Source organism: Falco punctatus, assembly GCF_963210335.1.
Source record: "Falco punctatus genome assembly, chromosome: 6".
In the NCBI taxonomy this organism is placed as follows: domain Eukaryota; kingdom Metazoa; phylum Chordata; class Aves; order Falconiformes; family Falconidae; genus Falco; species Falco punctatus.
Window position 1 is genome coordinate 79,029,847 of NC_137585.1, and position 27,500 is coordinate 79,057,346.

Genomic DNA, 27,500 nt, shown 5'->3' on the forward strand with positions numbered 1-27,500 from the left:
TTCAAGGTCATTTTGGAATATAGGTATCATACACTACAGTCCTGACCTCAAAAATATCTTCTTGATGAGGGTAGTATTCATGAGAAGCCTTCACAGGAGGACCTTTGGCATGCTTACTGCCCTACTTTCAAATTAATCCCATGTCAGTATGTCTGGTTCTGTGGATGCTTTTTATTCCTTTAGAGTATATAATTAGTTTTGATAAAACCATTCAGAATACCAAAGGTGCAGAGAGGAAAGCTTGGAGGTTTTTCTTTGCAGGAAGATACTGTTTCTGTAATGGGTCCGTTTGTAAACAGCCACCCAGCTGACCTCTGGAGTCATCCTAGGCACTAATTTTATTGAAAATAAAATTCTGTGATGAACTAGCATATAGTATTTCTAGGCTGATTTAAATACAGTATGTTGATATCTGTTTGATGGAAATGAATCGATCCACTGCATTGTTTGTTTACGGTTATTTATACATTGTTGTACCCTCAGTTTCTTGGAAGGGAAGAGTAAGACCTTTTTATTCAGCACTTTCAGCATAGTTGTACATAATGTATTTAAATGTATTAAAATTTAAATTTAAATGAAAACCAAAACCAAATGAGACAGCAAGCATAGCTGAGGCAGACATTGTACAACATTTAAAGCTATCTTCCTCAAATTCTTTCAGTGGGATCAGAACCTTTATGAGTCACTGTGGCCTAGCTCTTAGAGCAGATTTCCACGTGGGCCTAATTACAACAAGACTTCTGCTTTTCCGATGCAAGTAAATCACTGTGTTCTAACAGGTTGAGCCCCTTCACCCCCAACTTCACCTCATTTTTCCTTTTAAAACTCTGGTCTTCTGAGCTGAAAAACCAACCCATTAACCCAGTGAGCCAGCCAGGATGTCTGCCTGTTTTTTAAACTTTGAAAAATCATTTATTTTCAGAAGCCCAACGTTAGTGAAAAACATACCCACCAGCTTAGGCTATGGAGCAGCTCTTAATGCAAGCTTGCAGGTAATAAACACTAAACTATTCTTTCTTTGTACACACTGATTATGTTCTTATGTGTGACATATTTAATTTCCTGTTATACTTTGGTATAGTGGTACCTGTATTTATGTTTATTGTGGGCCTGATGGTCATTCTAAATAGTTGGGCTTATCATCCAAGTAAGTTGTATTACCTAGCACTACAAGAAGTACTAGTTCTTATTCATGCTAGTTGTGATGTGAAGAAGCAAGAAGGACACCCTGTGGCAAAATCGGGAACACTCAGTTTTGCTGCAAATGTTAGATTGATAGAAGCTTTTGCAAATGCATGTGGATATGCATTAATATTTATCCAAGCTGTCATAAATGATTTCACATCATAGTGTTGGGGAACACAGTGCTCATGGCAAAAACTTTAAAGTTTAATTATAATATATAATTTTTATGCAGAAGAGGCAAAAGTCAGGACTTTTTTATTTTGAGTTAAGTTCTGGTCATTTTTTAAAGTACAGCAGCTGCTTGCATTATAAAGGAGCCATACATTGTGTGGAAGGGCGTAGGGGTTAAGTGTAATTCAAAGTAAAAAAAAAAAAATACGTAAAACTAGAAAGTGCTATGAATATTGGAACATAGTTAATGGATAATAATGAAACCTATGTAAAAGAAATAGTAAACCAGAAATAGTGATGCTGTTAAATTCAAGATGTGAAAGTAATTGGAAAATGCACAAAATTCTTCTGACCACCTCTACAACTACCTGAAATGAGCTGCTTTGTGTGCGTACATTCATACATGTATGAATATTTAGAAGTGATTTGTATATGTATGGACTAATAATTTTATTTTTACTCTTAATTTTGCTAGGCTGCACTGGCAGAGAGTAGTTTACCATTGCTTAGTAACCCAGGATTGATAAATAACGCATCCAGTGGCTTACTGCAGGCAGTCCATGAAGATCTCAATGGTTCGCTGGATCACATTGACAGTAATGGAAATAGCAGTCCGGGCTGCTCTCCTCAGCCTCACATGTAAGTGCAGTTAGCATCCTTTCAAGAAAAAATGCCTTAGTCTAAGACGCAGTATTACTCAAAATTGCTTTGAAACATGGTAAGTGAAACATCTGGAACTATATGTTTGAAACTAAACATTTATATTAAAACATTTAAACAGATAAGGCTTCGTGTACTGTGAACTAAGACTGGTGTAAGCTTTTTTTTAAACCTCTTCCAACTTGCAGACACCGAATGTAACGGGAGGCTGATCTCTGTGGTCATTTTCACAGCCTGGTTTGTAAGGTATAGTCAGAATGTTCATGTTGGAATTAGTTGTAATTTTAACTATGAGTCTCTAAACCATTTATGAACTGTAGTAGAGATATTGCCCATTTATATAAACCGTAAAATGCAAAGTTTAACTGTTGCCCACAGTTTACATAGAAGCCAGTAAAGTGTAACTTTTTGCCTGTCGTATAAATCAGTGTAATTACATATTCAAGTTTAATTACTGGTGCGTCTGTATTGGCAAGGTTTATATGTTATATTTTATGCAAGACTACGATTCCTATTAATATTTAGCAGCTAACTATATCATTAATTACTCTAAAATCTTTCCCCTACCATCTTTTTAATGGAGCTGAGAGAGTGGAAGTATTAAAAATTGATGTATTGTGGATTTCAGAAATGTGTCTGAAGCTTTAGAAATGCCTGGCCTTAATCAGTGGTGTCAAACATGGCAGTTTCTTGTTTACTAAATAGTAAAACATGTATCTTGGAGGTATTGTTTCCCAGGTTATTTATATAATAATTAGCAGTGTGATATCTAAGTAGACTTAGATTTAAGTTTACCGTAGGATGATTTTTAATGTGTATGTACAACTGTGGTCTCTTTTCCTGTGTTTAAAATAGCTGATCTGATTTGCCTTTTTTTGTTCCATTTTCTCTTTCACATTTTTAATGTTCCTTTCAATTTCTAGAGTGGGATATTTAGCAGTAACGGCAGTTGAGACCAAAATCCCTTTTTACTTATGCCCTGGTGTGTGGAGAATACATTTTGATCTGACTTTTTTTTAGGGGAAATATTTTGCTGAGTTTTTCTTTTGTTTGGCACGTTAATATATCTATAATCACATAGAAATGTTTATTGTCACACATTTAATTGTTTTATTGCACATTTATTCTACTTGCCTTTGAAAATAATACACTGTGAACATTCATGTATTTTATCAGGTTCCAAACCATTACTTTTTCAAAATGGAAAAATTTGTCTTTTGGAAGTGTCTTTAGATGTGTTAAATAATACAAAAGAAGTAATAAAACTTGAAGTAGAAAGAACATGAATATATGCTCTTGAGAGTAACACTACTCTAAAAGAAGTAAAGTGAGCAATCAGACAAAAGTTTTTATATCCCATGCTTTATGCTATCAACCATGCAGTGGGTAGCTTGAGGCCTTTTACTTTTAGCAGTTCTCCTGAGTATGCTAATGCTCTCTTCCTGTATAAAATGCCAAGACAATAAAACTTTAAAGAGCAAACAAGAGTTAGATCATGTGTGTTAAAAACAGCTACTTTACAGAAAAGAATGACACTTGCTATTAAAGTTGTTTTGTAAGTGTTTGGCAGATCTGTTTACATATCCTATGTACTGTCTGCCATTCTGCTGGATAAACTGAGATATCTGTGCATATGATTATGTAGATATGGCTACATTTATAGCTGTGTTTATAGCTAAAATACCATATATTGTAGTAATTCTCGCCTATAAAAAAAGGCAAATAACTTGAGTTACGCCCTAACTCAAGATTCAGCCTTCCCCTCTCGCTGCTGTGATACGTTGTTTGTCAAAACAGGCAGTTTCAGGGCTTGTTGAGGTGACTTTTGCAACTGAGGACTACGTGTTGCTCGGTTCTTGAGAGGTTGAAGCAACAAAATGTACATGCACCAAGATACCACTGGAGAAAGAGGTTGTGCTCATTCATCCTGTGCACCAAATTTAGTGCAAGATCACTGGGCTTCTGTCAGACCATGAGCTGTCAACCAAAAGATAGAGGCTATGAGGAGGTACCTGCTCACTTGTGACATTTTTGCCCTTTCGTTGCTGAGGGAGCTGAGAATGTGAAAAAGGGAATGAATGCAGTCTGCCAGAAAAAGTCACGAAAGGAAGAGGCTTGTGCAGGAGGCCGAGGTCCAGGGAATAAGAGGCCATTTCCTTGCATCCATGACCACACTGGCCAGGGTCCCTCATTTTTGTTAAAGAGCATTACTTAAGAAAATAAGAAAAGAACATAGGGAAGGCATGACAGAAGCAGAGTAAGGAATATGGCAAACAATGAAGAGTAATTTAAAATTCTACATTACCTACACAGATTACATAATCCCAGGGTTTTTTGAAATGAAAAACAGTTAATACACTAGGGAAAAAAAAAAATACATTTTACTGCCATAAGCATCCACTCACTTGTAGCTTCATGAGAAGGTTCACCTGGGAAGGCTGAGTGTTTCTCCCCTAGAGAAGTGTTCTTGTGGGGGTCATAATTTCTGCGCTCGTCTATAAAGCTGGTGGCTCTGTTAGCCTCCACGTAGATTAAACCTCCATCTCTTCATTCCCAGGAAAGCGTACTAGCCACCACGCCAGGAGTATGCTGAGCAATTACCTTGCCAGCCATCTTGAAGCTGGCACACAGCCAGGAGCAGTGGAGCGTGGTATTAGGGAAAGAGGCGAGAGGTTGCATGCAATTTAGAGATCAGAGCATTCAGTTGGGAAGGGGCAGCGTTTGGATTCTAGACAAGCTTCCAGGGAGACACATTTGTTTAATATTAGAGCATTCGGCAGGAAATGCGAAGAATCCCAGTGACAGTGTCAAAGCCAAGCATCTCAGTTAGGCATTTGGTTGTTAAAATTGTACTGAATATTGTTTTATCGGATAAATATATGATAGCAAAACTTCCTTACTTTTGAATGTTCATATTATTTTTTTAGCATTAATTTATCTTTTTATAAACATAATGAAAATTGTTTATGGTAGGCAATATTTCCGTATTTTGAGCGTGAGAACATTATCAAAGAAATTTATTTCTGTTACTGTAATATCTTAGCTACTCAGCGTCAGAAAGTGGGGAAATTATTACAGTCTGGATTTGAAACTGGTACTTCACATCTGGTTTTTGAAACAGAGTAGTAAGAGCAGTTAGAATCATCAGCTTATCCATCTGTGGACAGGTATCTAACATAGGTGGGTGAATCAGCTTCCTTTGAAAATAATATCTGCTCATTGACTAAAGATGGTAGGTATATAACTTCAAGTAAATGTATAACATTTAAATGCTTAAGTGCAGTGAATCCTAGCCAGTATATTTAGGGCAGTGGCACTTTAAAAGCTTTACAACTTTTTCCTTGGCTAATGATATATAATCTGCTCCATTTCTTGCACTTCTTGAACACTTAAAAATACTGCAGTAAGTTTTAGGTGATCGGTATAACCATGGCCTGGTAGTTGAGATATTTCCTATATTAATAATTATGTAAAGCATCTGAATTTTTATGCTACATGCCTCCCAGTTTCCATTCCCAGTCTGATGGAAGGTGGTAATTCCATGATGTGGTATGCAGTATATCACTAGTGGAACCTCAAATCCTGTTTATTTTCTGTGTTTCAGCAGTATTAAATCCAAGTTCTGTCTTTTATTGGTCTTCAAATCTGATTCCTGGTAGGTTGACATGGGCACTAAGTGGTCCCTTGAAACAGATCTCCACTGAGAAAATAAATTCCTTATTGTGGGTATATATGTTCAAAATTCCAGTTTCCTCTAATATCAGTTGTCAACAGTGAATGTCAGACAATTACCTTTTCATTCAAATTAATACTTAAAGCTGTTTCTTCCTTCATTTTTTTTGAACATGGACTACTTCTCCAGAATTGCTGTGGGGTTTCACTGATAAGCAACAGGTTTCAAAGTGACAAACACAACAGAAGGTGGTTTATATCCAAAAATTCATAATTTATGTAGAACTAGGTGCTGCTAATCTTGCATAACAATTGTACATGGATTAGATGGAAGCTTCACAGTACACACCTTTGGGATATAAATGCAGAGTTCTGAAGCAAAAAAAGAAACCACAGGCACCCAAATGAGTGCAACTAAAGCTGCATGGTTCTGGGAAACTTTAGAAAAACTTTTATCATCCCTGAAGAAACAACAACGTTGGATAAGTTGTGGACTGATAGCTAGGGACAATAATGACAGTTCATACATTAGTGATAACACAACTTCTTTTAACCTGCATGTTGTAGTCAGCATACTGCTGAAGAATTTCGGGGGGGGGGGGGGGGGGAGTGAGTTGAAAATCAGTCCCTTCAGAGCAAATAAATTAGATTCTTAAATGAACATTGGGATCATAATGAAGTTCAGTTTGTGTTATTATTTCTCCTGTCTCTATATGTTCCACTTACTCCCGAGGATACAATATCAGGGATGGAAATCAAGTTCAACTGTTTTTCTGGTGTTTGTGCATTTGTACTAGATGGATGATGCTTAAGTGATTATTGCAACTGGCACAGATCACGGTGTTTTATCACCAGAACACTTAGTGCATCTCTTGTCCGTGTGTTTATATTTTGACAAATGCATAATGCAAAATGCCCTTTTTACTTCATTATATAATCTTGGGGGGGAAAGGTAAAATTTTAATCTGCAAAGCTGTTCATAGCAGCTGAGGAAACAAAAAAGAAATTGGTCATCAGAAAACTCAGAAAATGCTAGCCTGAGAGAATGTGGCCTTATCGTAGGAAACAACGGGGTGGTTATGCCATTCTCTTAAAACTCAGGGCAGCTCTTTTAATAAGGAGTTGGAGGAGTTAGCAAAGGAGATAGGGAAAGCAAATATCCTGCTGATGAGGTTTTGTGGAAGGGGGGCGTCTTCATGGGTTTCTCCATGTTTGTGCTGTATGAAAGCGTAGACTTGAGGACGATGCAACTAATCTCTTATATTCTCAGCTGATTTTTGAAAATAATCTAGTTCCTAAGAGGAAATCCAAAATCCTGGAGATAATGGAGGTCATTCTAATTTCTAGAATATTAGTTGTTGATTGATTATTTTTTTTTTAAGTAAGTACAGTGGAAACAAAAAACATTTTTTTAGAGTCATTTCTTAAAAAGTAACTTAAAATCCTCATTTCATATATGACACTCTGCGTTCAGCTATTGTGCTGTACTCTGTTAGAGAGGAATTGTTTGAAGCCAAATGTCAAGACACACATATATCCTGTGATCTTTAAAGCTGTTTCTAGAAAATGTTACGTTACGTTGTTGTGAGAAAGAATAACTTTTGTTAGAATGAACAAGAGTAAGAGTCAATCTGAGATGAATTAGAAAAATAAGCTTATCCAGTGTAGTCCTTCGTCTTCAATTCTGTCTGTGAAAAGGTGAGTTCCAACCGTCTGTGGTTTCAGTCACCTTTTCCTTTGTATTCTGCTGTTGTTACCAACCCTACTCCTTTACCTTTCCCACTGTTGCCCTGACTGGAACATTTCTCTCTGCAGTTCCATCTGCATAATCATCAAACTTGTTATTTTTTTCAAACTTTTTTATCTTTAAATTTTATTCCCAGAGGCAAATATGATTATTCTGCTCTAAGATCATTTACTTTTGAGGTGCTTCAGTTTGAAAGCATGCCATTGTCAGGTCGTTCCCATATCTGATTATTCCAGTCCCCCACTGTTAAGCTTTCACACCACTTACAGTGGGTTACCTATCATTCCAGTTTTAATCCCTTTCATTCCCTTGTTTCTTTAACTTCATAATGTTCCAATCCCCTGTCTTTCCTTCTTTCGTGGTGGCTTTTTTTTTTTTTTTTTTTTTTTTTTTTGTTATCGTTGCATTGTCCCATTTCATGATCTCTTTGCATTTACCTTGGAGGCTTGTTCTGTTCTAGGAGACTGCTATGATCCAGGTCTCTTGTTCATTGTATAAGACTTGACATAGTGTATAAGAAAATAAACTCTTGAAACATATCAATTAACAGGGATGTAACAAGCATTATTAAATAGGTGAGAAGCATGTAATTGAGCAGATGAATGTGGTAGCAATTGCAGTATTTCTGGGTATCCTTGTTCATCAGAAATGTTTCACCTAATCACATGATCCTTTAATGCCTGTATAATTTAATTTCACACATTTTTATTCATAAATCTAACATAAGGAAGATAATGGGCAAAGAGACTTGGTGACAACAATTGATTTTTATTTTTATATGAAAAGAGGAACAGCTAGGAAACGGGTTCTTAAAGGTTATGGCTTTTGTCTGAGCATATTCCCATTGGAAGAAGCTCTATTGTGAGAATACACAGTGAAACAATTTTGGCTTTGCGCTGCAGAGCATCTGAAAGGGACAGGTAAATCCAGCAATCCGACACTTTATCATGCTGGTTTCTTACGATTTACATTTTTACTTTTTACCCTTACAGCCATTACTGATTGTATGGATCATGCGACAGTAAACTTTTGAGTTGTGACTGTCCCTCCCTACTCTCATACAGGGCAACTCAGTTGTGGGCACTAATGGAAAAATAAGTAGTGATGTTTTGTATAATATTTTTCACCATTCCCACTGACATAACTTTTCACTTGGAATATTTTTGTAAATGTTTATATTCTCTTTATGATTATTTTGCATTGCTGTAGTTTTCAGTCCTTTTGTCCTCTACGTTTTGCTTCTGTTCAATTTTCTTATCTTTCAAGACTGATGTTCCAGTCCTTTATCATTTCTTCTCTAGCTTCTTAAATGTTACATGTCTTACTTTGGATCAGAAGTTGCTATTTCTTCTTTACATTATTCCAGCCCAATTGTTGCACTTCTGCAGTACATTCCCAATGCTCTTGACGAAAAGATCACTCCAGAGATAGTGTCTTCAGCTGAAAAGCATCAGGTCCCCATAGCATGGCTTGTAGAAGTTTGTAGACTCCTGTGGGGTTTCACAGAATCTTTTTGGAAGCTGTGTTGCTGAAAACTTTGTGGTACTGCTGTCATGAATTCTCAATTCATGGGCAAGATATTTATGCTTTTCACATAACAGGTCTGTATAAGAAAAGGCAGCATCTTAAATATTGCTACAGATGTTAAAAATGTGGTTTTAAAGTTGTGCAACTAAATCTTTGCAATGTGGTTGTATAACTTAAATTTACTTCATAGGAGATTCCTCTTTTTGTACAATACAAAAGCTGAGATGATAGTGCCGTTAACTGTGTGTTTCTAAAACTGCACATATAAATTTCATCCACTTTCAATGACTGCATTTGGATTTTGAGTAACAGTAATATTATAAGCCAAACTTTTTTGAAGTGCACACTCTAGGTATTTTTTTGTAAATACACATGTCCAAAATGTGTCTACATTTACGTATTTTGTAAACAGTTAAGTAAAAGCACATAATTATATCAAATTGGTAGTTTATAGCAATAGTTTAAATTACAATCCATAAATTGAAGCAAAGATTCATTGAAAAATACAGGATATTATGCTGAGGAATTGTTATATTTGACTATTATTTATTCTTTAGAATTTATAGAAAACTAGGCACTTTACACATTGTAAAATACTATAAATTTCAATGCACTTTTTTTTTTTTAAAGGTTTTATAGAAAGATTTCATCTTGGTGTGAAACACCATGTGTAGGTCACACTAAAGTAATCAAATCTCAAGATGACTAAAGAAGCGATTTTACCTGCTGAAGTTCATATGTGAAGGCAGTGTTCACAATCTTGTGGCAAAGTGCAATTGCATCTAACAGCAGTCTGTGATTTAGAAGAGTGCTGGGAATGGATGTATCTAGTACAGACTCTGATGCAGTCTCTGTTAGGGTTATAACTGCAGGTATTCCAGTGGTTTTCTCCAACTGAACAACAATATTAAATGTGTATCTTAAATTAGGCTGAAAAAATCCAGTAGTCTTCCTCCTTTTCCTGGACTTACCAAGTTCATTTGTTCCACTTTACCCATTAATAGAGGTTTAATGGTGTTGCAGAGTCTTTATATGATCATGGCCCCTCACTAACCCTTTTCAAAGACTTTCGTAAGCTTCTGATTGAGGTGGATAAGGGGAAGTGTTTCTTTGATGCAGTATTATGCTGTGATAGTGGTACTCTGGGTAATTAGGGACTTACCCCAAGTTGATACTTTTTTCTTTGTTTCCCCTTGTTTTCTTCATTCCTTGCAGATTTGATATTATCAGACATCACAGATGAAAAATATCCTCTGAGTTTTATGTCCTCTTGTTCTAAGAACACAGGAAATAAGAGTCATGTTGTGGGCAACCGCGTCATATAATTCCTCTCCTAAAATTATCATACTCCATCTCAAATTCGAAAGCCACTGTGGAACTTCATTCCTTTGATTATTATAAGCTGCATTCAAATTTCCAGACTAAATGTACTTCAATTTAGTTTCACTGATGTATGTTCTAGCTTACCTGGCCTTTCATATTCTTTCTCTTTGTTTCTCAAATGTGTTCTAGAGAGCACACTGTGAACTTTAAATCGCCATTTTGGTGGACCAAACAGGCTCTTTCTGATTCAGCAGACTGTCCATTTCCCTCATCTTTCTAGTAGCCATCCCATGAAACTACTCAATTTGGATTTATTTTCATGTGCAGGTGTTAACAGTTTATTGAAGCATTCCAGATATAGTCCTATATAATGTGTTTCTTCTTTCTCACTGTTCTTACAGGGGGAAAACCCCATATTTTAGCTAAATTTAGCTAAACTGTTGTAGTTTATTTGTATAGTATGCTATTAAGGATGGACTGGGGGCCCAGTTTTGGTAAGTGCTGTACAAAGGCAAAACAAAAAGGATTTTCAGATCCCTGCCTCAAACTTTTGCAGTCTTGAGGTAGTAATTAAATTGTTTAATTTTTTAAAAGCATCTTCCTTCAGATGTAGTTTGAATGGAAGCTGTATAGTACTTACACTACTGTCCCCATGTAGAATAGCATCAGGCTTTGTTTAGAGAAGTGTTTGACACAATGCCAGTTGGCGTTAGACTGTATACTATTAAGTACATTAAACCAAAAGGCAAACCATGACTGTTAGCATTGAAGTGAGATGAGCACCCATCGAGTGGTGTCGTGTTACTATGCCTGCCGTTTTATTTAGGGCATCCTGAAAGAAATAATGATGCTTTTGTATCCATCTGGAGTTACTGAAATTAAAATTTAAAACTTTTTAAAAATGTTGAAGCTACGTATTTAGAGATGTAGCAATGAACAATGTATTGCACTGTGGATATATTTCATTCAGGTGGCATATACTGCCCTGTGAAGCAGAACTCTGCATTAAGCACAGGCCAAAGCATGCAACTAAGAGACAGGGTATGTTAACCTAGGCCCTGTGATATCTCAGATATCTCCTAATCAGCTCAGTCTTCTGGTGGACTATAATTGTGTTTTTTTGCAGAGGCCATATGGGTATAACATGTTCTTCAGACATGTTGCTCCTCACGTGTAAATCCTAAATCTGTAATAGATAACAATTTGGTGAAAAGTCCTGAGAAAAGTTAGAATGTTTCAAGTGTTACATGTAAGAACAATCATTGGTGTAAAAATGAGGTGGTGATGACTGGATCTGCAGTCATTCTTAAGATTAGAATTTGTAGCAGGTCACCAGCTGAACGTATGCTCACAAAGGTATGTGATTGTGAAAGCACGCTTAACATAAAAGCAAGCTCTATCTTTCACCCAATTCTTCCGTTTGGCCTTTTCTGAAGACTGAGGAAGGACTAAATTTATTAGGTTTGTTGAGAAGAGAGAAACTGGGTGGGGCAATTATGACAGTCTTCAGAATGCTGTGCAGAGAAGATGAGCATAAACATGTCCTTGTCCATTGGGAATGGGACAAAAAATAATTTATAAGTATTTCAGCAAGAAGACATAGAATAGACACCAGAAAAAAAATAAAACCTTTTCTGCTTGTAGGATATTTAAGTGCTAATACGTGTACCAGCACCGAGAAACTGTGTGGAACCACTGATACTGGAGGCTTCTAAGAAGAAATTAGAAGTGGTCAGAAGTGGTGTAGGTATAAATGATACTTCTTTGGGGTAGGGAAGGGGGATTAAGAGATTAGATGATGTTTTGAGGTCCTTTCCAACCCTATTTTCTCCCATTCTTCGGATAAATCTGGGGAAAAAGTTTTTTTCATGTATATACGTGTATGTGTGCCATGCCTTACTACAGGCTAGCTGAATCCTCCAAGTCCATTTACTTTGTAATCTGGAACAGCTGTCATAGTTAAATTTTTTTAGGCACTCTTGTTTTTAAGATTGAATTAAACTCAGCCTTACAGAAAGATACGCATTGAGCGTAAGATTCAACTAATGTGAGAAATGCTAGGGCAGTGCAGATGCTCCTATACGGGTTAATTTGACCCACTTGTCCCTGCTGAGTGTGATGTGTGGTTCCGTTTGCTAAATGTTGCCATCAGGTATTCAGCAAAAAAATACCAAAGGTCTTGCCATTCTCCAGGTATGTTCTAGCAGGCAAAGCTAGTCATCGCTTCAAGTCCTAGCTCCTAACCATTGAAAAAATAAAAGAGCAATGCTTCAAGAAACTTAGCATATGAAAAAGTAATAAGTTGCTAGCATATTGGTGCAAATTTTTGAAGCATATACCTATCATTCAACATTTTCAGTGAACATTGTTCCAGGAAAAAAAAAAAAAAAGTACCATGCCTAGGTGTTAAGTGTAATGCTATTTAATCCCTTGGTGCTGCATTAGAACAAAATGTTTAGGTGCCACTTTGGACTAGTGTTGATCATTACCTTACAAAATCTCACAAAAGTGTGCTGGAAGTGTTAGTGAAAGGAGATTCGTTTCAGCCTTTTTGTCCCATACTATTGGATATGCTATATGTTTACCAAGATAGCAGAGTTTTACTGATGTAAAAGGTTTCAACAGAAATAGAAAAACAATTTTATATAGCTCATATTTGTATTAAGATGTATGAAAACCACACATAGTATAGTCCAAATTCTCCCCTAGCTTTTCCTGCGTCATTGAATAGCTTTCCAGATTTTGCATAGAGAACATTTGCCTTCTCTATCCAACAAATAACACAGATATTTAGTTGTTGCTGCTAAGTTTCTGTTTAACTGGTACAATTTTTAAAACTTCCCATCCATCACATACTACAGAGCATGCCAGATCCATAGCCTCTTTTTCTTAAACTTTGTTAACAGGCTTGCTCTTTTTTGGTTGTTCTTCAACAACCCCAAAAATATTCATACACCTAAATCTTTAGTCCTTTGTCATTTTTCTTTGATTTTTTTTGCCTTAAAAACTTCTGTACTTTCTCCCTAATCCTTTTCCTTGTTCAGCATGTTAACTTTTGGCATTTGAACTAGATGCAGTTGACGGTTTGAAAGACTTGAGAGGCCTGTGCCCTAAGCTAATTTCTAGTCAAGTTTCTACATTTTCTTGTTGTTCTGTCACAGAGAAAATACATTTATTTAGACACCAAAGGGAGCAAGCCAATGTCAAGGGTGGGAATTCTAGTAAGAGTCACTAGAATCAGAAAATCTATGTTAATGTCATCTTCTTAATCAGAAATTGATTCCTAAAGATTTTGATCATGTAAGAAGGTCTAATTGTACGTGAGTTTTAAGCCTCGTTTGATATTCAAAAAAATATATTGATAATGTGTTTGTTTTCCAGAAAGATAATTTATTTATCTGGAGTTCAAAGATTACATCTGATCATTTTTGTATTAAGTATTATTAATATTCATATCTGATAATATATCTGTTTATATAGGGTATCCCTATTTATTGTCTTGGCATTTTCTTGCCAAATTAAGAAAAAAAAAAAAAGACAGCTAGTCAATTTAATTACTAGTTTCAGAACGTTAAGGAAAAAAATCTGTATGATTTCATTATCCATTTTCAATCAACAGTATCTTTTTTATTTTTTTTAAGGGAAATAAAATTGTCATATGGGTTTCAACAAACCTGTCAATTTATTCTCTAGAAATTTCTCTGTACCAAACACTCATTTCTTTGTACAAAGCTAAAAGGAACAGGGAGAACATATCTGGTTTGTATTTTTATTTTTTTTTTAATTCAGGCTCGTTACTGTAAAGCTGAAATTCTTCAAAAACTTGTTTTGCATTTTTTCCTTTTCATTCTGATTTGGCACCAATGTCAATTTTCAAAACTTTGCTTAGAATAAAAACTGCGAGTTTTAGCTGTCCTTAATTTAAAAGTGAACCAGTTTGTGTTTTGCTCTGCTTGGGCAGGGCCAAACTGATAGGGCAAGAAGCACCAAACACTATTTCCAGCCACTTTAGGATCAAATGTATTGGTACATTTTGTAGATAAGCAGCACAAAATCATCGCTGAGTTGGGAAGTGCGTATGGTATAGAAAGAAACATGGAGCAGTTTGTTCCTAATCCCCATGAATTAATGGCTGGCTGGCTTCTGTGGTGTGAGGGTCAGTACCTCTTAAAACATTTTCCCGTAGAGTAGTGGCAGGTGGCATCTAAATAATTGATTACTTATATATTTTAATTATATTAAAAATATTTAATGAATTTTAAACACACAGCTTACTAGCTGTGCAAGTTAGTGAGGGTTTAAAAACCTTTTCTTTAGTGGTAGCTCTGTGCCTTTTTATTATTAAAATAAATTATTAGTGGGATAACTGTAGTGATAAAATTATCATAAATATGGCGTATTAAATTGGGTGACCCTTAAGTATGAGTAAAGTGAAGGTGAACATGTGCTTTTTTCCCTATATTTTCCTTATTTCCCTATTTCTAATTTATCACTTTTACTGGTATCTCCGAGCTGCTACTACTCGTGTTGACTTCAATGGCAGCTAAATTAAATCAATTCACAGTACTCCTGTTGGTTTTAGTGTTTCCTTCTACAGATATGGTTATCATGCCATAGATCACTTCTATTGCTCTCTTCTGGATTCTGCTATATAGTTTTTGAGATGAGTGAGTAATAGCTAAAAGCTAGTCAAGTACATTGAACATACGAGTTGAAGTGAGGGCCTACTATAAATACATAAACATGTTATGTATTACTGTCACTGTTCTTATTCTCTCCTAGTTAGCCTACATATGGTTTTTTGGCTTCTTAGGCAGAGATGCCATTGAAGGATTCATTAGAAAATAATTCCCAAGTGGTTACAGTAGATAGATGTATATGGGTAGTTTATTTTCTTTCTTTTATTTGTCAACAGTAAATGTATCTGTCATGGATAGTCAGCTTTGTTGTTTTTTCCACAGTTAACTTTGTATATGGCTAACATATATTGTGTCACTACCTCTGTTTATATCTTCTTCCGGGGTATTCATAATTATATTCAAAATAGAAATCATATGTAGGATCTTAGAGAATTCTCACTGTTAATCTACCTCCATGTTGTGAAATATTTTTTTCTTCTTTCTTCATCTGACTAGTTTTGCTACTGGCAAATTTTTACGTCTCTTTTCAGTATGGATTAGATTTTTGAAGTTTCTCACAGGAATTTGCAAATTAAAATACATCCATCAGCTCTCCTTGTTTACTGTTGTATTACTCTTAGAAGCCTCATAGGGCAAGAAAAATTAGTAGTCTTATATATACTTGTTATTCCACCTCATTTGTCTAGTAGAAAAATATGTGGTTGACTGTGTATCACCTTTGGTTATTCCCACTCTCCCCAAGCGTTGTCAGATGCATTGCGTATTTCACTTACATCTTCTGCTGTGAATAAACTTCACAAGTGAAATCATGGCCCTAATGAAGTCAAGGGGAATTTTGCTGTTGACTTAAATGAGATCTGGATTTTATCCCAGGAAACCATTTGTCGTCTTGTCTTTGGCTTTCCCTCATTTCTTATTCTGTCTTCAGTCACTCCTAATCACTCCTAATCTCCATCTGATATTTCTTGTGACTGCTTATGAGCTCCATTTCTCAACTTTAGTTCATTAAAATCTTTCTTTCCAAATAAGACTAGGAATTCTCCCAGATCTGAAATATTTTTATTAGATCTTTGAAAATTTGTACAGTCTTAGTAGTCTACAACATTAGCAAAATTGCTTATGTTGAAATCTGGAACCTTTATCTGTGCAAATACAAGCAAGAACATGTTTTCTCAGTTACGGCAGGACTAATAGCGAATGCCCTCTTAACCAATGAGTTTCTATATGACTTTTACAAAGGTTTGGGGTTTGTTTTCTTTTATTAAAAGTGTAATGCCTTAATATGTTCTGCTATCTATATTCCCCTAAAATCCAAGAGATACAGATAAAATCACCCATTCTTTTCAGATTTTTGGCATTAAACTGCCTTCTTTAATCCTTTGTACCTCTTTTTCAGACACCCTATATAGCTTCTGCCATCTTCTTCTCTTTAAAATAGCATGTTGCATTCACTTAGTTCAGATTTTCAGATAACAATGAGTATCTTCCTGCTATCCCCCTCACCTTGATATTAGAGTAGCTTTCCTCTGCCAGAATTGTTCTTCCCTTTTACTCTGTTCTTCCATTCGCGATACCTGGGAAGTCTCTGATTTCTCCTGAGACATAGGATATGCTGGGACCTGTCCTGTTTAACATTGATGTTATGGAAAATGGACCTCTTTCTCATCAGGTTTGCAGGTTACCTCAATCTAGTGGGAACAGCTGACACGCATAAGGGTAGGGAGGCCATTCAGAGGACCTGTATGGGCTGAAGGACTAGGCCAAGAGGAACTTTTTGAAATGCCATGCCCTGCACTGCGGAAGGAAGATCCTCTTGCACTGATGCACGCTAGGATGGCCTGGCTGAGGAGCACCTTTGCTGAGAAGACCCTGGGGATATTGGCAGAGAGCAAGCAGAGCATGAGCTGGCAGGGTGCCCTGGCAGCCAAGGTCAGCAGTGTTCTGGGCTGTATGAAGCACAGCAGGGGGCCCCAAGAGACTGAGGGAAATTATTATCGCCATCCTACTCCACAGTTCTTTGACCACACCTGAATACTGTGTCCAGTTTTGGCACCTCAAATATAAAACCCACAGCAATAAACTGGAGTGAGTTCAGCAAAAGGCCACCAAGATGGTCAGAAGAATTGCCCTCTGAGGAGAGGCTGAGGAAGCTGAGCTTGATCAGCCTGGAAAAGAGGTGGCTTTGAGGGGACCTGACCCTCAGTACCTACAGGGAGATTGGAAGCCAGGCTCTTCACTGTGGTGGTAGGCTGAGAGGCAGAGGGCGTAAGTTAAAATGAGAGATTCAGACTGGGTATAAACCCTTTCCTCATGAACACAGTCAGGCATTGAGTGGTGCAGTTGCCAAGGAAGTTCCTACAGTCTACATCCTGGGAGATTTTGAAGACCTAACTAGGTAACTCTGGGTAAGAGGAAGCTGTGGATGCCCCACCCTTGGAAATGCTCAAGGCCAGATTGGATGAGGCTTTAAGCAACCTGGTCTAGTGGAAGGTGTCCCTGCCCATGGCAGGGGGTTGGAACTAAATGACCTCCAAGGCCCCTTCCAACCCTTACCATTCTGCGTAAGCCCTGAGCAACCTGTTCTGACCCTGTAGCTGTGCCACCTTTGGATAGGAGGTTGATCTAGAGATTTCCTGAGGCCCCTTTGACATGAATTATTCTGTGATGGTAGAGTATTTTTTTGTAAAGACAAAACAGTGAGAAAGTGAGCAGAAACAACCTAGCCTTTTAAGCAACGAGGCTCAAGGAGAAAGATGCTCTGAATTTTGTTTTACAGATACCAGCGAAAGTCATGTCAGGTGCTCACTGAAGGGCTGGATCTTACAGTGAGTTTACATCATTTTTGAGGTATCACAAAATGGAAGTGTTTGCAAGACCAGTTTGGTGCGGTTGGTAATGGTGGGGTTTGTGATTTATTTATTTTTTTCCTAGAGGGACTCGCCTATTTTAAAATAATTGAACTGAAGGCATGAAAAACACTAGCTTATTTTACAGCAACTGATAAAACATTATCAATGTCTATGATAAATAGGAAGGCAAGTCTTGGAGGTTGTAAAAGCACTAATGGACTTACACAGACTCCTTACTTGTTCCTACACCTTGATGCACCAGAGGCACTTTGTGACCATTGATTATTAACTCCATTTTACACCGTCTCCTCTAGTGATGAACTGAAGAAGACAAACTTTAGTGGCCTTATTAATTATTATTCCAGTGCACTCTTATCTCCTGTCAGAATCTACAGTAGTGCTAGTCTACTTCTAGCTAGAGCTGCTACCTCTGCTTTCCATCACCAGGTCAGTGCAACTCCCAACTTCATCATGGTAGACTTGAATTCTTTGATGATGGATAAGACAATAGACATGAGAAGAATTATCTTTTTAAGGTATTTTTTGTGCTTAAGTGTTGCATTTGAGAGAAGAAGAGGTTGCTACTTCCTTCTTTTTGTCAGCATGGCTCTTGGAGGGTCTGGGGTGGAAGGCTGTAATTTGAACGTGGAAGGTTGACAAAGCACATCCAGAAGCCCCCCTATTGAGGAGCAGTGCTTCTACAGGCACCACATTTCCAGTCATCTTCTACCAGGATGCTGTAGCTTCACTCTTTTCTTAATGAAGTGAGGGAGTGCACCCTCAGCTGCCTGACAAGGGTATGTGACAATTGGACCTTCCTCTTTTTCTTGCTTGATGCTAGAGATTTGCATATAGGCATTATTTTACCTAGAAATAATAGCACTTCTTTGGCATTTCAGTATATGTAATAAATACATGGGGGAAGTGATTCCTGGTGTTCAAGAAAAAATAATAATGGATTCTGTGACAGTCGTAGCATTACTGAATTTGTATTTAATTACTCGTCTAATACTCTTTCTTCCTTTTCTCAATATTTGGATTAGTATCTCCCTAAATGGCTGTATATATTCATCTCAATAAACAGTTCGCTTCTGCTTAAGAAAAATAATAAACTTTTTATAATAGCGTGAAATTGTAAAGAGACAAAGTAATAGAATTAGATATCTTGAAAATACTGTAGGATTTGAGGATTTGTCTCCATTTGCCTACCAAAGCATAAATATAAAAATTATAGATCTGAAACAGTGGATTGGAAAGGAGAGCTTTCCTTTTAAAACTGCTGTAGGATATCCTACAGACCTAAAGCTGTACTGGCAAGATGACATACAGTTCTTCCTGTGGAAATACTAGTCCAGATCACTAGGTAGGAAAAAAAAAAAGGAGGGGGGGGGGAGGATCTCCCAAAATAAACAGGTCAGTTACTATGTCTGTAATAGAGTGATTGTAATTTTACCAAATATTATTTGGTGAAAAATATTTGCGTAGGAAAGTGTAATGAAAGTCACAGCTTTAAAAATATCAAGTCAGAAGGAACAGATAAAAATTGCACTTGATCAGTATGTCTACAGCATGGAAGAATTGAGGACAGTGTGCGTAATAAGTAAAAATGCAAATAAAAATTGCAGGTGTCTAATGTTAAAAGTTACACTGGAAATGTGAAATTCTGTAACAGATACTGTGTTATACAAATATAACATGTTCTGTTTTGTTCTTTTCATATGTTGAAGGATAGTCAATGTAATAGAAAAAGATAGTGAAGAAATAGTACAGTTGGCAGAATATCTGCAGACTAACTAATTGGTTTTGAAGAGGTAATGTTTGTGGGCTTAAGGCTGTCTACAGAATTGTGAGGAAAAACGGATCAAACCGTTCATGATTTGGTTTGGGAAATGGTTGAAGTTGTTTGGGAGCTACCTTTTTTAAAAAAAACAACAAAACAAACTGTTAAAAATCTTTATTATTTTAACAGGCAAACAAAATCTTAAAGGAAATAATCAACGTAGATTGTCATACCACACATGGCTTAGAAACTGTTCAGTCCCAAAGATTCCCCTGAGAAAACTTTCTTCAGCTGAGTTCCAGAAAATTCATCATCTTTATATACTTCTACATGAAGTCACTAGGAAAGCTAGTGAGTCAATAGTATCAAAATTAAAGTCTCATAGAAAATAAGCCTGGGAGGGACTTCAAGACATCATTTAATTTATTGCCCTTTGTGCCATTGAATACCAAAGTAAAAAAAAAAAATCCCTAGTGTTACTAGGTGCCTAAATCACCATAGCAATACAAAATACTTCCAGCTGCAACCCAGGAAAAAAAATCTCCCTTTCATGATTTTAGACTGATTATTGCAACCCCTGTGTGGAATAAAAATGCACTGAAAGATCTTGAAAAAATTACATGACTTGCTGCAAACCATATACATGGCTACAAAGCTCACAGTAAGCACGTTGACCTAGGCAGCTTTTCTCTCTCAGCATCTACTACCTTTTCAATACAAAGCCAAGAGCAAAGTCTTTTCAGTGCCAGTCATTATATTGACTTAACTGTCTGAGAGACTGCATCTCTCTGTCATGACATCTCACAGCACTTTCCCGTAAATGATTTCAGCAGAACATTAAAGATTTTGGGTGGATATGGGCAGCAGTGTTTAGACGATCCAGATCTAAACTGTGGAGTTTGTTCCACTGGGAATCCTGGAGGGGTTGTGACTCTTCCCCAGTGGCTTTCAGAATAAAAACTGAACCCCTTGCATATTGTCTACATATATAAATGAGAAATGAACTAATTCTTTTTTCCTTCCATAGAATTGGATGAAAGAAATACAGAGGAACTTAAATTGTGAAATCTCTGGTTTGAAAGAGAGGAAGGGTCTCTGAAGTAGATCAGTGCTGATGGTTATAAAAAGCATTGTATGACTTAGTATTTTTTCCAAAGAAAAATTGTATTTTCTATTCAAAGCCTGGAATGAGCACTATTTCTGCTAACCAAATCCAAACCTTGGTTATTGTAATTATTTGTATTTTGTTGTCCTGCAGTCTCACTGCTGTTTTGCTGGATTTGATATCCCCTTACATGAAAGCTGATGCGACGTGAAACCTCTGTAGAAAACATGCTATCCATAATTGAGAATATTGTATCAAGTGTCTTTTCTCCTTGTTGACATCAGCTCAACTCAATTTAATTAAGAAATCATGTACTTGGTTATAGGATCTGGTTGTTTTCTTGTCAGTAACAGCACACGTTCTAATGTTTAAAAGTTGAATGGAACACTTGTTTTAAAATCATATATTCATAGAATCGTTTAGGTTGGAAAAGACCTTTAAGATCATTGACTCAAAGAGTTAACTTTACCTGCCAAGTCCACCACTAAACCATGTTCCTAAGTGCCACATCTATGCGCCTTTTAAATACCTCCAGGGATGGTGACTCAACCACTTCCCTGGGCAGCCTGTTCCAGTGCTTGACAACCTTTTTGGTGAAAATTTTTTCCTAATATCCAATCTAAACCTCCCCTGGCACACCTTGAGGCCATTTCTTCTTTGCTTGTTGCTCCCAAGTAACTATTGCTTGTTACTTGGGAGAAGAGACCAACTGCCATCCCGCTACAGCCTCCTTTCAGATGGATGTAGAGAGTGGTAAGGTGCCCCCTGAGCCTCCTTTTCTCCAGGCTAAACAACCCCAGTTCCCTCAGCAGCTCCTCATCAGACTTGTGCTCCAGACCCCTCACCAGCTCCATTGCCCGTCTCTGGACACGCTCCAGCACCTCTGTGTCCCTCTTGCAGTGAGGGGCCCAGAACTGAACCCAGTATTCGAGGTGCGGCCTCATCAGTGCTAAGTGCAGGGGGATGATCACTGCCCTGGTCCTGCTGGCCACACTGTTTCTGACACAAGCCAGGATGCTTCTGGCCTTCTTGGCCACCTGGGCACACTGCTGGCTCATGTTCAGCCGGCTGTCAACAAGGACCCCCAGGTCCTTTTCCATCAGGCAGCTTTCCAGCCACTGTGCCCCAAACCTGATCTCATGATGTCCTTGTAGTCCTCCTGAGTTGCCTGCCTCTTCTTCCAAAGGTAGTGAACTATTATTATTTTTTTTTTCCTGAGTTCCAGCCTAAACTCTCTGTTCAGCCAGGCCAGTCTTCTTCCCTACCAGCTCATCTTTTGGTACATAGGGGCAGCCTTCTCCTGTGCCTTGAAGATTTCCTCCTTGAAGTATGTCCAGCCTTCTTGGACTCCTTTGCCATTCAGGACTGCATCCCAAGGGACTCTGTCAGTCAGTCTGCTAAACAGGCCAAAGTCTGCCCTCTGGAAATCCAGGGTGGGAGTTCTGCTGACTTCCCTCATTACTTTTCCAAGAACAGAAAACTCTTATCATTTTGTGATCACTAGGCCCAAAATGTCCTCCAACCATCACATCACCCAGAAGTCCTTCTCTGTTCAGAAACAGCAGGTCTGGTGGGTGCCTCTCCTAGATGGCTCCCTCACCAGTTGGGTCAGGAATTTCTCTTCCACACACTCCAGGAACCTCCTAGAGTGTTTCTTCTCTGCTGTATTGTATTTCCAGCAGACATCTGATAAGTTGAAGTCCCTCACGAGATCAAGGGCTAGTGATTGTGAGACTTCTCCCAGCTGCATATAGAATATTTCATCTGACTCTTCATCCTAGCTGGGTGGTCTGTAACAGACTCCCACCAGGATATCTGCCTTGTTGGCCTTCCCTCTGATTCATACCCATAAATGCTCAAACCTATCATCACCATCTTGCAGCTCTAGACACTCAAAACACTCTCTAACATACAGGGCTACCTCACCACCTCTCCTTCTTTGCCTATCCCTTCTGAAGAGTTGATTGCTATCCATTGCAGCACTGCAGTTCTGCGAGTCATCCCACCACATTTCCATGATGGCAACTGTGTCAGTCTCCTGCTGTGCAGTGGCTTCATGCTGCTCCTATTTGTTGTCCATGCTGCATGCGTTGCTCTAGATGGGCTGCTGATCCCACCACCTTTTGGGGGTATAGAAGCCCTAATCCCTACATGACCATTCTCAGGTGCCTGTATGGTTTCTAACACATCAATTTGGTTTGGTTACCATTGCCGAGATTTTAGCAGGATTTTAGTAGCTATTATAATAAATGAGTTTTCCCAAGGCAGGATCAGGATTACCTTGTACAAAACTCAGAAGACAAGTTCACCTTGTACAAGCAAGTTATTGTAGGCTTTGGGAATTTGGCTTCATCTCTAAATATTTGGAAGTTACTTTATACATTCCTTTCTAGTATATATTTATACCTCAACTGCCTGTCCTGTTATCTTTCTTTTTCCTTTGAAGCCTCAAAACTCTTCTCCAGCAGTCTACAAACAGTCTTTGTGAGGCCTCTGGAAGTGCCCAGCAACTGTTACCTGTCTCCTGGCACCTGGCACTCTTTCCAGTTAAATGTTGTAAATAATGATGTCTTTAAGGATATAGTATACATCTGAGAACATGAGAATGTGCAGTTGTAGTTTGCCAATTGCAGGGGTGAGAGAAAAATCTCCATGTAAAGCTGCAAAGTGTGTGGAAGAGTGAGTGTTTGAGGCAGACTGAGGAACTTCATGGTCTGATCTGTGAGCAAGGAAGAAGTAATATATTGAGATGAGCAGGCAGCTCTGCAAGTTGTTAGAATCCATTTATATTACAAAGGTATCTCACAGGGTTTTCATTTTGAAAGCGCTAGGGCATGAATATTTTTTTTTTTTAGATTCCACCAATTGTAAAGAAGGTGATCCGTGGAAATAATTAATGTTCTTTTTTTTATATCCTTACCAAAAAGTCCATTGAAGTAATTTAGCATCGCCATATTTTATTTTTGCTGCTGCTGCAGGCATCTCCTCCATTCCTGTTTGTTTACGTGGTGTTGTTAGTCCTGAGCTCAAGAAGAGGTGTAGTTTGCCAACACTTGTTCGTGCTCTCTATTCTATCTTCTGTATCATTAATAAAAATTATTACTGATAGTTCTGAACCCAGGATTGGTCCATCAAGGAACCATACTAATCTTTATTAAAATACAGATTCCAGTTATGTAGTAGCCAAGTTTTGATCAGAAGTCAGAAATGAGTAAGCTATGTTCCTGTTAAGATATATTTGAGTAGCATTGTTATTAATAAAAAGACATGGCATATGTAAATATGTCTTAAGAATATATGTTTAAAAAACTCAGCGGTTTGCATGGGAATTTTTCCTTAGTACACTGCTCCTATTGTATAACAGAATGGTAGTGTAGAATTTACAAATAAATACTTTTAAATGTATAGCTGTCTTTTGAAACATACACATACATATTTTCATATTAGTTACATACAAATACCAATCTGAATATTTCGGTTTCTATGTGCTATAAATACCTTGAGATAAATTATTCTATACTGAAAGTCTTCAAGATAAGAATTTATTCAGCAATTTAAAAGATGGGTGTTCAAATTTTGTTTTGCTTATAGAAAAAAAAGGGGGGGGGTTGTTTTCATATATGTTTTGTATAGTTGTTTCCTCCTCAAAACATACATTAAATACTATAAATGTAAGATCCTTTACATCTTTAATCAACATGCCTCACTTTTGGTTTTCAACCCTTGATTTCAAAAAACAAACTCTAGAAAACACTAGAGTTGAGAGAAATGTTAGTTTCAAGAGCCTATGTTTATTCCTTGTGCTTACACTTCCAGAAAGAGGTGTTTGTGTGGCAGTGTTTTCTACAATCTGTGTTCTTAAGCTGCTGGCAGAAAAGTCTATGGAATTTGTTTTTGCATGGACAACTGAACTGCTTGAGTTTGGTCTTGATTTACTGTTGATCTGGATGAAAATATAGTTGAAAAAAAAGAAAATTTTGTATCCTGATTAGTCTTCTAAGGTATTAATCCTTCCACAGATTAGCCATCAAAATAATCTTTGAACTATCCTTCAAAAAAGGGCAAAAAAGAGGCCCTCAATATCAAAAAATTACAGCACAAGAGGAACTAGTATCTTAACGTGTAGTGCATTTTTAATGGATATTTCTTATTATCCTCCCTGTTTTTACAGTGGCTGCACTCCAACAACAGAAATGTAAAAAAAAAAAAAAAAAACCAGCCTGGACACCACCCTTAAAGAAACCAAACTTATCTGGTAAAAAATAAAAGTTTTGTAGTCAAAATTTTTTAAGCATGGAAAGGAAAGCATAGCAATGAATCATTGAATGGTTTAGGATCGAAGGGACATTTGAAGATCATCTAGTCAGAGTCCCCTGCCATGGGCAGGGATATCCTTCATTAGATCAGGATGCTGAAAGCTCCATCCAACCTGACTTCAAACACTTCTAATGGTGGGGCATCCATTTTTCATTTAGTTGCCATGTAAATTTTTCCAAAAGGATCTCTGTGGACTAATGACATTAGCTTCTAGATAGATTTAAATTGTTTGAGTAATTGATACTGCAACTGCCCCACATACTGTTCCCCACATGGGGGAAAAGAGGAGGAACCTGATAACCTGGTCTAGTGGAAGGCGTCCCTGCCCATAGCAGGGGAGTTGGAACTAGATGGTCTTTCAGATCCTTTTCAACCTAAACCATTCTCTGATTCTCTGAGAAACGTGTTCCAGTGTCTTACTATCCTCACTGCAAAAGATTTCTTCCTTATGTCCAGTCTAGACCTACCCTCCTTGAAAGGCTGCAGTAAGATCTCCCAGAGCCATCTCTTCCACAGGCTGAAAAAACCCAACTCTCTCAGCCTTTCTTTGTAGGAGAGGTGTTCCAGCCCTCTGACCATTTTTGTGGCCTTTCTCTGGAGCTGTTCTAACAGGTCGCTGTCTGCCCGGTGCTGGGAACCGCAGAACTGGATGCAGTACTCCAGGTAGGATCTCATGAGAGTGGAGTAGAGGGGGAGCATCACCTCCCTCAGCCTGCTGGCCATGCTTCTTTTGATGCAGCCCAGGATACACTTGGCTTTCCGAGTGGCAAGTGTACGTTGCCAGCTCACGTCCGATTTTTCATCCACAAGTATCCCCAGCTCCTTCTCCACAGGGCTGCTCTCAATCCCTTCATCCCCCAGTCTGTATTGATATTGGGGATAGCCCTGACCCAGGTGGAGGACCTCATGCTTAGCGGCATTGAGCTTCATGAGGTTCATGCGGGCTCACTCCTCAAGCCTGTCCAGGTCCCCCTGAGCGGCATCCCTTTTCTCCACCAAATGAACTGCACCACTCTGCTTGGTGTTGTCTGCAGGCTGGCTTGAGGGTGCACTGACTCCCACGGGCTATGGCAGTGATGAAGATCCTAAACAGTATTGGTCCTGGTACGGACCCTTGAGGTCCCACAGATGAAGGAATATGCTAGGCATACCAGAGCGTGAAATGCAATTTCTTGGGAGCAACACAGGGGACAGAATGTTGTAGTATCAGTGTTACAGCATCTGGAAGTGATTAACATGACATTACATCATGATTAAAAACACTGAATACTTCCATCAAAAACTTAGTCACTTAGAATGCTGAAGAAAATATCTGAAAGTTGAAGCTTAAATGGAGTTCAGAAGTTCTCTTCAATGCTTACAATTGTTTGAAAAAGATGCTAAATAAAAAACCGAACCTTATCAAAGGTCCCTTAAATCTCAAGGCACACAATTACTTCTGTTGCCTTGAAAAGGGATGAATGTTTTTTTCCCCGTTTCAGAAGTCACTGTTCAGATGTTTTTCAATGATAAAAGTAATTTCTAAATGACCCCACATTCCCTTGCAACATAACTCCCAAACAAATAAGAACAAATAGAATGAAATTTAGATGGGAGACTGAAGCACCTTGTTGCCTGTGGGTCCTAATAGTTATATTCAAATTCAGTAAAGTCTACCCTGAGGTAGATAGTGCATGACCTCAGCTCACCCTGGGGTGTTCCAAATCTCAGGTGTCTGCTAGAAACATTGCAACAGTGAGACATAAGAGATTAGGCTCGATTTCCATTTTTAATCTTTACGGCAGGGTTAACTTTGCAAAGAGAATCAGGCAGTTTATCTTGTTCTTTATTGTTTTATCAATCACTGTGTAGTGGCGTGTTGGATACTAACCCAGATAGTAATTCAGTAATCCTTGGATAGTAATCTTCATTTTGTATTCTAGCTATAAGGAAGTCATGTGTTGTAGCTGACTGCTAAATATTTGTTTAGTCTATTTTGTATACTCTATTTGGAAGGAAGAACCCATATACAGTGAGACTACTCATAGTTTTACTTTATTTCATTTTGTAAATTAAGAGTTTTACTGTGTTTATATCTACTTCAACCAAGACCTGGCTTTCATATTTTATTTGCTTTTGTAAATTCAGTTAATTTTTTTTTTTTAGTCTATTCTTCTAGCTGTGAAAATTAAAGATGTTCTGCTTTAATTCAAGGTAAATTGTATATATATATGCAAGGAATACTTAGAAAAACAACATGGGAATAAAGGTGCTAATAAGGTATTGAATAAAACAGGTTTGTTTCAGCAAGAATTTAAAGATAGCTGATCCTTACTTTGCCTGCCTAAGTAAAAATGAAATGCTCTTAGCACGTTCTATAGATACCAAATTCAGAATTTAATCCAGATGGATTCATTCTTTTTCCTTGTTAACACATGCATCTGTGAATCTGTATACACAGATGTTCTTATAAAATTGACAAAGTACACATTAAAACTTGAGAAGCTTGTCATACTAACCTTTACAAAGTTCCTTACCAAGGAAG

The 27,500-nt window shown here is 37.6% G+C and overlaps 1 protein-coding gene across 1 annotated transcript in view; it reads left to right on the top strand.

Annotated features, from left to right (window-relative positions):
* Nucleotides 1–27,500, top strand: part of FOXP2 (forkhead box P2) — a 392,766-nt gene that overhangs the window by 355,392 nt on the left and 9,874 nt on the right. Inside the window, exons 17-18 of the mRNA XM_080391001.1 lie at nt 923–992; nt 1,832–1,995. Of these exons, the coding sequence (XP_080247127.1) occupies nt 923–992; nt 1,832–1,995 (234 nt within the window). The remainder of the gene's footprint in view (nt 1–922; nt 993–1,831; nt 1,996–27,500) is intronic.